At 42.7% G+C, this 12,110-nt stretch overlaps 1 protein-coding gene across 3 annotated transcripts in view; it reads right to left on the reverse strand.

Annotated features, from left to right (window-relative positions):
- Positions 1-8,890: 8,890 nt before the first annotated feature.
- MMP2 (matrix metallopeptidase 2 (gelatinase A, 72kDa gelatinase, 72kDa type IV collagenase)) overlaps positions 8,891-12,110 on the reverse strand; it is a 34,846-nt gene continuing 31,626 nt past the window's right edge. For 2 of the 3 annotated variants that reach the window (XM_010144466.1, XM_010144465.1), the window contains 2 exons: positions 11,234-11,343; positions 9,081-9,904 (listed from right to left, as the gene is read on the reverse strand). In XM_010144466.1, the coding sequence (XP_010142768.1) occupies positions 9,801-9,904; positions 11,234-11,343 (214 nt within the window). In that variant the 3' untranslated portion in view covers positions 9,081-9,800. Of the gene's footprint in view, positions 9,905-11,233; positions 11,344-12,110 lie in introns of all 3 variants that reach the window. The other variant, XM_010144464.1, reaches the window with a different exon arrangement.

A 12,110-nucleotide genomic window follows, 5' to 3' on the forward strand; every position in this document is an offset into this window, starting at 1 on the left:
GCTGTATTGCCACTGTAATGCAGTAATTGTGCCACACCTTTTCTTCTCAGAAGATTAATTTCCCACTCTACAGGCTGGTCACATGCCAAAAAATTTCCTTTGCAAAGGAAATTCTGGAGGTAAATAAACAGTTTTGTGTGTTGAGTTGTACTAGAGAACATTCAGGTGGTATCAGTATAAAGAACAAAGAATTTAACAATGTGCATGTCTGGAAAAAAATGGAGGTTCACTGGCAGCACACTGTGCTGCTACAAAGACGATCTTTGCTCCTCAGATGGGCAGGAGTTGCTGGGGAACACTTGCCTCCTACAACGAGGAGATGCCGTGAACGGGTTTCAGTCACTCCCCACCTGCCCTGGCCGAGAGCTGTGCGGTTTTGGGTGAGTTTCCTCCTTTGGCTTGGAGGAATGGTCACTAAAATGCAGCGCCTGAGGGACATGGGGAGGAGGCAGAGACAGGTGAACTCAAGGGAGAAGCTTCCCCTATGCGTGCACAGGGTGTACTTGTAGCAGAGTGTGTGTATATAGCAGAGTATGTCTGTGGCGGTGGTACAACAGTTCTCCCTCTCTTTAAAGAAATGCCTTTGTAAATGCATTTTCACACTTGTTCCCAGCAAAATATCCTTTCCTTTTATGTTTTAAATACCCTTTATCTTTCTGAATAGCTTGGTATTACCCCAAAATAACTGACACAAAGGGAACAAAATCCGCAAGCCGCCTGCTTGGCAGCCTCTTGCTCCGCAAGGAGGACTCGGAGGGATGCGGCTCTTCTGCACTGCCTTTGGTACACAGGCCTGTTCGGGGCCGTCAGTCTGCCTGGGGGACGAGCGGGCTTGGGCTTGGAGAAGGCTCTTGGCGTTGGTTCTCTCTGATTGGGCTCCATAGGGTGGCTGGTGCAGTGGTTCGTTTTAGCCTGTAAGTGGCATTGTTTGTCCGGTTACCGGACTCGGAGCCCAGTCGGTCTGAAAACCTTATCTGAAGCGAAGCGTTTCAGAATGGCTCTTTCTCTTCAGATGTTTGTCTCTGACAGCCTCTTTACTGACTCTAGAAAGAAAACCAAATAAGAAGCAATGCTGTCTCAACTGCAATAACTCTCCTTCGTTGCTCTAAACCCATCAGTTTGCAAAGCCGTTTCTTGGGCACTGCAGAGCCTTTTCTCTCCTGGAGCTTCAGGAACATTTCTAGTTCACATCCATGTTTCCTAAACCCCTTCTGAATAAGCTGTCAGCCTTGGGATTGTACGTAGGGGTCTAGTGAGGATGCAGCCTACTTCCAAACTTAGGGAAGACAGGACTGTGTAAGTCTCCTGAGTTTTGGTTGTATTATTTCCACCATAATTTCTGCAGAGGTGTTGGCATTTCCAGTGTGCCATGTAGCGTCTGCAGCAGCTCAGCTCGTGCCGCAGTTATTCACATCATACTGTTATTTTAATATGATTCTTGAGAATTTTAGCATTGGCAAGCAAGGGAGCTACGTCTATGATGATACAGATATTAAAACAGTGTGTTTGGTTTTGGGAGCTACTTCTTTACCTGCTGCAGTTAATTTTACTCATGTATCTTCTCAACGAAAAAACGAAATAGAAATTCTGGGTAGTTTGCTAATCATGGCATTCCAGACATACCTGAAAACATCAGCGCGTTCCCTGTTGGTTCGTTTTTAACTTTTGAAAAACTAGAGTGTGTTCCCACAGAGTGTGAAACCCGAGGGGGCCTCTTTCCTCATAGAACGTTGGTTAGGAAATGTGGGAAGGTGGTTCTCCTGTGGGGCTGGAGTCTGGATTCTCTTATGGCTTCCGGAGGTCCTCGTGCTTACGCAGCAAAGTGTTTAGTTAGGATTCATGGCATGCTTAGAGACAAAGTGTGAATCATTGTCTTTAATTTTTGAGTAGAGGAACTACAGCCAGTTCAAAACATGAAAAGCACTGAAGTTAATTTCACAAATGAGCACCCAGGTGATGTTGTGACACGTGTTACCTGGAGGTAAGCCCTCCAGGTTCCATAGAGCATAGCCTTGTCCAGCAGTGATTAAAATACTAATGGGAAGGAGTGAAATATTCTGAAGAGAGATGAGGAAGGTGAGTTAGGCTTGGTGTTTACCTGTGAAGTTTAAAAGGGTAAGAAAGAATGTGTTTCCTTGACTAGACCACTTCAGCTTCACGAAAGAAAAATTCCCCATGAATCAGGACTTCACTGCCTGTGTGTAACAACTTTGAATAGACACAGTTTTCTCAGGAACGCTCAAAGCTGCCAGTGTGCCCTAGAAACATATTTCAGCAATATTTTTTATGATGTTAGTTTTAATTTTCAGAGGCCACATCCAGTTTTGCATGACTAGAATTTATGGAGCAGAACTTTTCAAGGACTAGAGTTACATAAAAAAGAAATATTTTCATTTTTGATGCACAGAGGCCCTGTGAGGTTTCAGAATCTACACAGCTTTCAATTTTAAGAGTATTCATTCTTGTGTTTTCAGGAACCTTTCCCATTCCTGAATCTAGTTAATTTTCCCCTAATTGAATCCAGGCTTAAATTTTGGAGTCATGCATTCTGTCAATTAGTGCAAATAAGTTCTCTGAACTCGGGTAGTGGGTGCAAGTAGGTTTTATTTAGCACTGTGTCTCCAGCGTGTTTTGTCGCACTTGTTCATATTCATAAACTTTCCAAGAAGGTCACAAGAAGGAGACAAGCTGTCCGTAATTGCACAGTACCAGTCAGCAGTCATGCTCAGCTAGTGTTCAAGGTGCTTTTCTGATGGTGGTTGAGCAGCATTCTTAGTTCCACAGCATTTCTTTCTTGGGGCTCCTTAGAGCAGGTTTGAACTGATCGTTTACAGGTAATGGCTAATTCCTCCCTGCCAATTTCTTGTTTTGGTCCCAGTGTCTAGTAGTTTATGTGAGAAACCAAGGTGAAAGAAAAAGTCGCCATCATCATGGCTTGGCTTCATGAACGAAGATTTGGGGAAAGAAAAAGTAGAGAGGTGATAAAAGTGCACTGAAACCAACTCAAAATCTGTAAAGGCCATGAGTGCTTTGATACATTATACATTTTCTCCAAGGACTTAGCAAAAGCCAAAGCAAAACCTGAAAGCTGATGCTCCATTGGGCAGGTGCCCTACCTTTTGGGTGGGAAACTTATTCCCTTTTAGCTTTGAGATGTTCCTAGATTCAAAAATGCTGCATGAAACTGAGAGGAACTAGAATTTACTTACTTGGGCATAGAATGGAGCCCTAACTGTACACACAGAACCAGTGACGGTGCTATGCAGGAATACACAAGAAGGCATCTAAATGTAAGAATGGATGAAAGGCATTATTCGTGAAGAGTCCTAAAACTCTTGCAAATGAGGCTCTTAAAAGGGCATAAATAGAAGCTTCTTCTTTGACCACGTGGGAAACAACAGGAAGAGGGCTTTCAGGCTAGGTCCTCCTGCTTCCTGCTCTTGAGCTGCTGAACAAGAGAGTTGTCAGTGGCCTTGAAAAGTACATGGAAATGGAAACATGGTGGTAGTACAAGGTGCAAGAATTTAATGAGCCTTGCGAAGTCTTCAAATTGTGAGAAATCACTCTCTCTTTAGAGGACTGGGCTCAGCACTTAGTGTGTTGACCACAGAGAAGAGCAGCGTGACGGTCTTCCTTTCGCGTGCAGGACTCGCCTCTCGGTGAATTGCTTTGACTTGGTTTGCCGTATACAGCAGCTGGCTGCTGTCCTGTAGCAGTGAACTCCACTGCAGGAGCATCCAATTAAACGACTGGAAAAGGAGAGCAATGGAGGGGGGGCAGGGGCCAGAACTGTCTGGTTTAAGTGCAACCACTGAAGAAATAAGTCTCCTGGGCTTAACTAGCTGTATGGTGTGACCCTGGATGGGAGAGCTGTGGTTGAATTCCGTAATTCCTTGGCTAGTGTGACTAGAGACTTTGTGCAGCAGAGGTGCAGGGTCTTCATCATGGCCTGGCACCCAACTGCATAATATGAAGCTGCTTTCTAGCTTCATCCCTTTTGGCAGCAGCGTTATGGCTGCTGTAACAGGCCTAGGGAAGACAGAATAAAGCTATGAGGCAGTCCAAGGTTAGAGCAGTGGTTAGAGACACGAAAAACAAGCCCACTTGGATAGCTGAACATTGTGAATTCCTGTCTTTTAGGAAGGGGAGACCACCTCCAAATAACTCCGGGGACACACTGCCAAGCTCCAGGCTAATGTAAATTAAAACAATTATGCTCTTAGAGTTTTAAGTTTATTTTGGCAGTGCTAGCAAATTCTTAACAGCAAAGCGAGTTAGTCATTCAGGAGTAAGTTCTGAGAAGTCCCAGAGGAAAGCACTGGGCAGTAACGGACAGCTGAAAGCTCTAGTTTTCTGTTTTGTCACCCTCACTTCATTGCACTGAGTCTGCAGCAGGGTTAGCAGGGGAATTGCAGAGCTGGAGTGACGTGAGGCCTTTTCTTCTTATCTCTCGTTTTCAGAGCAACTTGTTGGTTGTCTGGTGGAGTCTGAGCATGCATGTGGTGAAGCTAGCTGAAGCTGAACTTTAGGAGCATATTAGGAGTTTGAGGACTTGCAAAAAGAGGTGAAAGAGTGATGCACCGATGCAGCCCTCCCAGCGTGGGTTAGGCTGAGCCACCTGGTGATGTTGGTAGAAGCTGCTATGATCTGTTGAATGGTCACTCATTCAACTATGTCAGCCATGGAGAAATTATCATTTGAGCGACAAAACCAATAAACTCCTGATTATTTGGAAATTCTCAACTGTTGTCTCCACTAGTGCTACCAGGGAAGAACACCTGTGTGGACTGAATACTTGTCCTTTTGTCCCAGCGTATGGCCCTTAGCCCAGAATGTGGGATGTTTTGTTGAGAAGGGAAGAGCTGGTGCGGTGTGCTAAGCAGGTTAAGGTCGATACATTCTGTGTTCAGGCAGTTGGACTAGATGATTGTTGTAGGTCCCTTCGAACTGACATGTTCTGGTTTAACATTCATATGAAATCCTGAATGTTAAATAACATGGGTGTAATACAGCTATGAGCTATTTCTTTGTGTGTGTATACGCAGGCGTATATTTAATACATAATTTAGAAAAGCTATTGTGTATACTTCTTAAAATTATATAGATTAATTGCATAGCTTAAGGCAGTTCAAGGCTAGAAGAGGCCACTTGTTCACTTAATCCAGTCCCCATTTGGTCCAGGCAAGGACTTTTTTCCCCAAATAAGCTGTATTAACACCAGAGATAATGTGTCTGAGTGAAGAATATTCTCCAAAAAGGCAGGGAGTCTTGAGCTGAAGATGCAGAGACCCCCCAAACAAACAAACAAAACCACGGAAATATCCGCCTCTCACTTTTTTTTGGTAGCCTGGTACACAACTTTGTTGGTTTTGCCACTAAAAGTGTGCATTGTTTTCAGATTCTGTTGTTTTCTAGGTGGTGGTTCGTGCTTTGTCCTTCTCCATTAGATTAAGGAGTTCTGAAGATAATGAAAGGGTTTCTTAATATTTGTCTTAATGAGATCTCCAATTAGTCTTTTCTTAATTAAAAAACATTTCTAATGTAATGATGAGAATGAATGAATGTTGTTTATACTGTCATATGGATGTCACATACCTGGAAAATTTGAGCCCGTTTATTTCTGCAGGCAAAGACTTGCTGTTGCAGTCAGGGTGGGGGACGCCCTGTACCCAGCTTCCTGGCTGGTTCTGCGTGAAATCACGGCTGCTTGTGTATAAATCTCAGAACCGGACAACTCCACCTAAGATGCCGTTTTGCTCTCGCTTCTGTTTTAGAAGGCAATGCCAGAAGGAGCTGTATTTCAAGTAATAGCCTGGAACAAGACTGTTTCCGCTTGCAGGTATAAAGCTCCACATTTGCAGTAATCCCACAGAGCCCAGCGCCTGCTCATTTGTTAGCTTCATCTCTTCCAAAAGCAAAAGAATGTTCATTTGCCTAGTCTCTGCTGCTAAAACCATGCATGTCTGCGTTTGTAAATAGAAATAATTTGTCCAAAGTGGGCCCAAAGGACCTACTTCCTCCTGATTTAAAGAACAGCACAGCTACACTCAATTGCTTAAATTTATGGGAAACTGCTGCTTTGTAAAATCATGACAGGCTAGCAGGAAGAAAATGTATTTTTAACAAATACAGAGTGCTAGTGAGACACAAACTGTTAAGCTTGATTCACAGTTCAGGCTACTGTGTCTATTAAGTGTTTAAACTCTGGCATTTCATTTTAACCTTGGCTGCCTTCTAAGTCTGTGACAGAGCGGTTACTAAACCACTGCCTTTCACTCTGTGGGGCTGGATCTGCCCTGCTGGGTGTGCACGGCCTGTCCTGCTTGTAACTGATAGAAAATTTCCTTCAGCTCAAGGAGCCAGAGTGTCTGAGCTCTATCCACACTGCAACGAGCCTGTGTGTAACTCTACCCAGACACCATAGCGTAGAGTCCTGGGTGAACCTGACTTCAAGTAATAAAACCGTAGCAGAACAAGTTAGGGGAAGGTTTGATAGAGTTTTGTGCTGGGTTTTATATGCCTTTGAGGTAAACACTTATATCTCGATTCAGTTCTGAAACTGTCTTAGGAGAAACATGTTGAGGGCAGTGGCCATGCTGACAAGGGGACAGTCTTGCACTGCCCAAGGCGGGTGAAAAGAGCAGGCCTGGGGAGGGTAGACTGGTTCAGCCAGGGGTCACCAGGAAAGCCCACAGTGTTGGGCAGGTCCAAAGCCAAACAGGGAAGCAAGGCAGTGGGACACGTTGGCGTGGGGCACGGCCAGGTCCAGGTAGAGCTGCAATGCTGCGCAGGCAAGGACTTACCGTCTCATGGTTAACTCATTACAAACAGGAAAGGAGGGTACAAAATCTCCAAGGAAATGTACAATTTCTTGAGTTTTGGCCATAGGAAATAAGAAAAGCTTCTCTAACTGCAGAAAATGCGTTAGAATAACTTTAAAGGTTCTCCATTATCATGACTAGGTGATATCCCAGAGGTGGAGCAGGTTGTTTATGGGTTCCAACAGCAAGATTTTAAAAGTGGAATAAGTGGAAATTTACTTAGTGAAAGGTAAGATCTCCTCAGGATACGTTTGTGACTTTTGGTATTTCACAGGCCAAATGTGAAAGGTTAATGATAAGGGTCAGCATGCCCCTCCAGCTTGTCTGATATATGTAGGTGATAACCTGGCAAACATTACAGTCCGTGAGCAGAAACAGATGTGCTTGCAAATGACCTGTGATAAGCTTAAGGCTTCCAGTCTGAAACTGAACCCAAGGAAGTGTGAGTTGGTTTAAGGATAGAAAATGTAATTCTGATTTCTCGCCAGTAGTGTGGTCATTGGAGAAAGGATATAGACAGACAAGAAGCTGAGCACAACTCCTTAAACCCACCAGATGTGCAGAGTTTTGTAGGATTATGGTATTATTACAGAACATAAGCTGGTAGATTTGCCAATGTTGCAAAACATATACGTAAGTTTTAGATGAAGAGGAAACTACTTCAGTCATCAGTAGAAATGTGATTTGGCAAGTTCAGAGCTGAAAAGGCCCATTGTGAATGTTCCTCTAGTACATCTATGTTTCAAAACTTTTCCGTATTAAATACAGATGTTACAGCACGTGGTTTGGGGCAGTATTGACACAAGAACACAAAACCGTAGAACAAGTTAGGTGAAGGTTTGATACAGTTTTGTGCTGGGTTTTATATGGCTTTGAGGTAAACACTTATGCTTTTGGCCTGTATTTCTTCCTCTAAAAATCTTGATTCAGTTGTGAAGATGTCTTAGAACATGTTGATGGTGCTTCAAACAGTCAGAGCTTCAGTTCTCTACGAGGGAATTTATGACTGTCATGAGTGACAGTGTTGCATTAAAGATGCAGAATATTTTCAGCACTAGTATAGGAGGATGTTTGTGGTCAGGACACACTACACCTTCCTGCAGTGGCTCAGTAAACCCTGTGATCCTGAGGTTGTTGGGTGTCTGCAGAAACTGCGCTACGTTCTGAAATTACAACTAGTTTGTTTTGTGCCTTATTCTGTTGACTGTGGTGCAGGACTAGTTGAGAGGGTGATTAATGACTTCTGAGGAGAATGAAGATGCTCAGAAGGAGATAAGCCACCTTTTCTTTTGGCACAGGTGGAAATAGTACAGGTTCTTCCAGGTGAGAATTGTCTGTAATACTGAACAACTCCCAAAGTGGGAGTTCTATCTGATAGTGTGCAATGGGAAGATGATCTGGCAAATGCAGCCACCTAGAAGCGACAGGCTTTCGGAATACCATAGTAAGAGATCTCTGCTTAGAACTGGAAAGTGCTGGGTGTAAGCATGAAGCTGTAAAGTATGTGAGAAGAAACCAATAGATCGTTGGCTCTGGTATTAGCTGGTTACTAGTCAGTTCCATGAATCATGGACTAGCCATGAGGGATGTGTTGAGAAGGATCTGGGCTGAGCATTTGCATGATGCAGTCCATGGAGTCTCACAAAGCGTTTCACGTGCTCGGAGCTGGATGAGATCCTTGGCCAAGAGGCGTCTGCTCTTGTGGGCAGGAGTCAGGTTTTATATCCGTTCCTCAAGCTTACATTTCCTGTGGGATACGAATAACCCTGTGTCTGTGCTGACTCTTCCTGACTGAGGTAGCCTGCTGATAAGGAGAAGGGGCGTAGATAACAGAGGGGAGTGTAAACTGTTTAGAGAAGGCAGAGGGCTTCCAGCGGTGTGGGACCATACCACCTCTGTAATGTACATTGCTGCAGTTACATCTGGGGACTAACAGGAAATAACCTAGGTTTCTAAGTAAATCCAGTGGTACTGGGGCACCACTGCCTTTCCTTCGACAGGTATTTCACTGTAACACGCTGCTGAATTTCTAATTTCAAGTGATACAAGAAACCTGGCCGTGAGAACTGTTGACAGTGTAATTTGATTTTATTTGTATCTTTGGCACTTCATGTATGGGACATTCTTTTCTGTTTTGTTTTTTTAATGAGAAACATTCCTTCAGATTGTGAAAAGACATTTTCTGTAGCCCAATGCACAAGCAAAAAAACCTAACCAAACAAAACCCCAATATTATAAAGAACAGAAAAATAAAACAAGTTAAACAATAGTACTTGACTTTTATGTGTAATGCATTGACTGCAAAAATCTGAGTCATTCCATCCATATAAACAAGTTATATAGTAGTAACAAAGTGCATGAAGCAAATTGCTAAATTTAACTAAGGTATTAAAATAAAAAGTACTTTAAAACAATACTTTAACACAGTTTCTTGCCATGATTCCATCATGCATCAACACAAATCAAATCCTGAGGCAACCTGTGCCTTTGACAGTCTTTCTGTATTATTATGTAAATAAATGGAAGTAATGATCAAATGCGCAGGAGGTGAAAAAAATCTAGAGAAACCATCTATTTATAACAGAGTTGTATTTAAAAAAAATACAAATCAAAGTGCACTGCTGGTACATCTCATTTGAGCCTATTTGGGATGTGCCTAACACGGGGGTGCGATCCAGTCTCCAATGGTTTCACTGCTTTGTTTAAGCACCAAGGGAATAAAGAACGGTGGATGTCCCTTACTAGCATCACTGTGACTAGCATGAAAACTGAAAAGTTGTACCAGAATATATACGTAAACATCGTTTGTATACTGAGGAGGCAAACACTCTTAAATTATCTGATGTGTGCAGTACTGGTACTTAATGTTTTGGTGCCAGTACCAGACTGGTCCAGTAATTAGCATTCAGATCTATTTCTAATTACAGATAAGGCATATAACGAAAAAGTAAATATTTGGTTATTAATATCTCATACAGTTCAGCAACCCAACCAGTCAGAATTTATCTTACCAATTTTAACAATCTTCAAACTCTTGTCTTCCATTTGTAGGTAGTACTGATCTTTGAAAAAGTAGGTGTATCCTGTGGAGGTAAATTAAAAAAGCATACTCAGATTATGTAGTATGTAATACTTAGTGAAAGCTTTTTTTGCCTGTTTGATTTCATGAACCTTAAAGAACTGGAAGGCTGATTTCCCTGAAATACAGTAAAAAAGATTTATTTTAAAAATACATTAAAATTCCCATCCTGGAGAAAAGAGGTCTTGTTAAGTGGAGCCTGAAGATAGGTTACCATTTTGTGAGCCAGGATTTTCTGGGAAGAAATGTTTGCTGGCAAAAGAGATGTTGAAAGAGTAATTGAGTCAAGATTCATGTGATATCCGCTGTGCTTCCAGACATCTATGCATATCTGCAAAATATGAGGCCATTTCAAACCATGGGGCAGGCTCTCAGCTGTAGCTGATAGGAGGTTAAAAAGAAAAGCAAAATACAGCCCATTTGTGCCTGTGATCAAGGAGATCGTCGCACGCGTGTTCTGGCTGTGCTAGAGCAGGGTGGTGCTGAAGTGGTGCTGTGGCTGCGTGCTGGCACTGAGGAACCTGTGGAGCTGTCAAGGAGCTGGGCAGCTGCCAAGCCACAGGGCCTGGCCTGGCCATGCCTTCTGGTGTTGAGACATCCTGTGCATCAGGCATTGGGTGGCAGGGGTCGCTTTAGTCTCTGTCTCAAACTACACTTAGAAAAAAATTCTCCATAGAGCTGATTTTCCTCAGGCCCCAACTGGAAAACCAGCAAGAACCCAGATGTGAGCCTCGGGGACAACTTGACATTAAAGTGTCTCTGTCATGGATTACTTTCCTGCATGTCCTGTGACATTTGTGTAGCTGGTTTCTAGACCTGAACAACAGCAATGAAAAGCAGTAAGATGCTTCAAGACACTGGAACAATACAGCATATAGCCTTGGGGAAAAAAAAAAACCAAACCACACCCAAACCCAAGGAAGAAAAGGGGGAAGATACTAATAAAAGCTGTTTCCTGCCTTGTTAAGTTTTGCAGAGCATTCAGCATCAAGGAAACAAATGCTAGAGTAGAAACAGATGGAAATTAAATGACCTTCATGAAAAGAGGAGTTAGCTGAACTATTATTATTATTTGCTTGGATAAAAATATTTGGGAGAGATCATATTCCCTAAATGTTTCATTTTTAAGAGTTTAAACTGTGATTAGTAGGGTATTGATGAACTAGTGAATGGAAAAATATGGAGAGAAAAAGTTTGTTGAACTGGTAGTTTGCAAAGCTGAGTGGGAATTTGGCTCCTACTCGGGGTCCACAGGAAATCGAAGTCTCCAATAAGTTTCACTGCAAACAAATAAGAGAGCTCGTTAGTGACTGCGATCAGAACCAGGGCTTACCACTGTCACCGAGGCCCACGACAGCGTCGAGGTTATCGGGAATGCCATTCCAAGAGTCAGCAATGAATTTCGGGGATGCGAGCTCCATTTTCTTCTTTTCTTCATTGTACCTGAAGGAAATTATATACCTGCATTACACATCTGTATTTAGGGTTAAAATTTAACACGGTTTTTCAGGAGTCCTCAGCGAGTGTGACTATATAAAACAATCATACTGAAATATAAAAGCTGAGATTGTTTCTATTTCATTATTATTATTCCCAACTCCTTTAAACTCTGAAATTTTAGATCTTTTCTTTTGGAAATGCAATTCCCGCTGAACTTAAAATACATTTTCTAAGCAAAACCCTTTTTACAAATGTAGCTTTAAAATTCCAAAAATAATTCTAGGAAAGGTAACTTTTTTCAGGCAGCAGCCAGGATCTGAAGATCTTAATGTGAAATGGCTCTTTTTAAAGTCTGACCTGAAATATGCTTGTAGTCCATGTAATTGATGGATTGCCGTTAAATTACTAATGACTTTCCCTAACATATCATTAAAAGCCTCACTTATTCTCACACAGTTTCTTCCTCAGAGATGATGAACAGATAAAAGTCGAGCCAAAAATACATGCTTTTCTTTGGGGGGTCAGGGGAGAGAAGAACCCTGAAACCACACTGGCTTTCACAGTCCATGCTTCCAAGAGTTAAAACTCAGCTAGTCTAAATTCCCCTGGCTCCGGGGGAGGTGGAGCTGGTTTGCAGCGTCCTCCAGAGGTGAGTGGCTCTGCAGGGGTCAGTCGTTTCAGTTACTCTGGCCGCTCTCCACTGTAGAGAGCAAAGATAGATTTGTGCAAAGCCGGTTTTACACTCCCACAGACAAGTAATCCAGGAGCTG

Source organism: Buceros rhinoceros, unplaced genomic scaffold (genome assembly GCF_000710305.1).
Source record: "Buceros rhinoceros silvestris isolate BGI_N320 unplaced genomic scaffold, ASM71030v1 scaffold6191, whole genome shotgun sequence".
NCBI classification, from domain to species: domain Eukaryota; kingdom Metazoa; phylum Chordata; class Aves; order Bucerotiformes; family Bucerotidae; genus Buceros; species Buceros rhinoceros.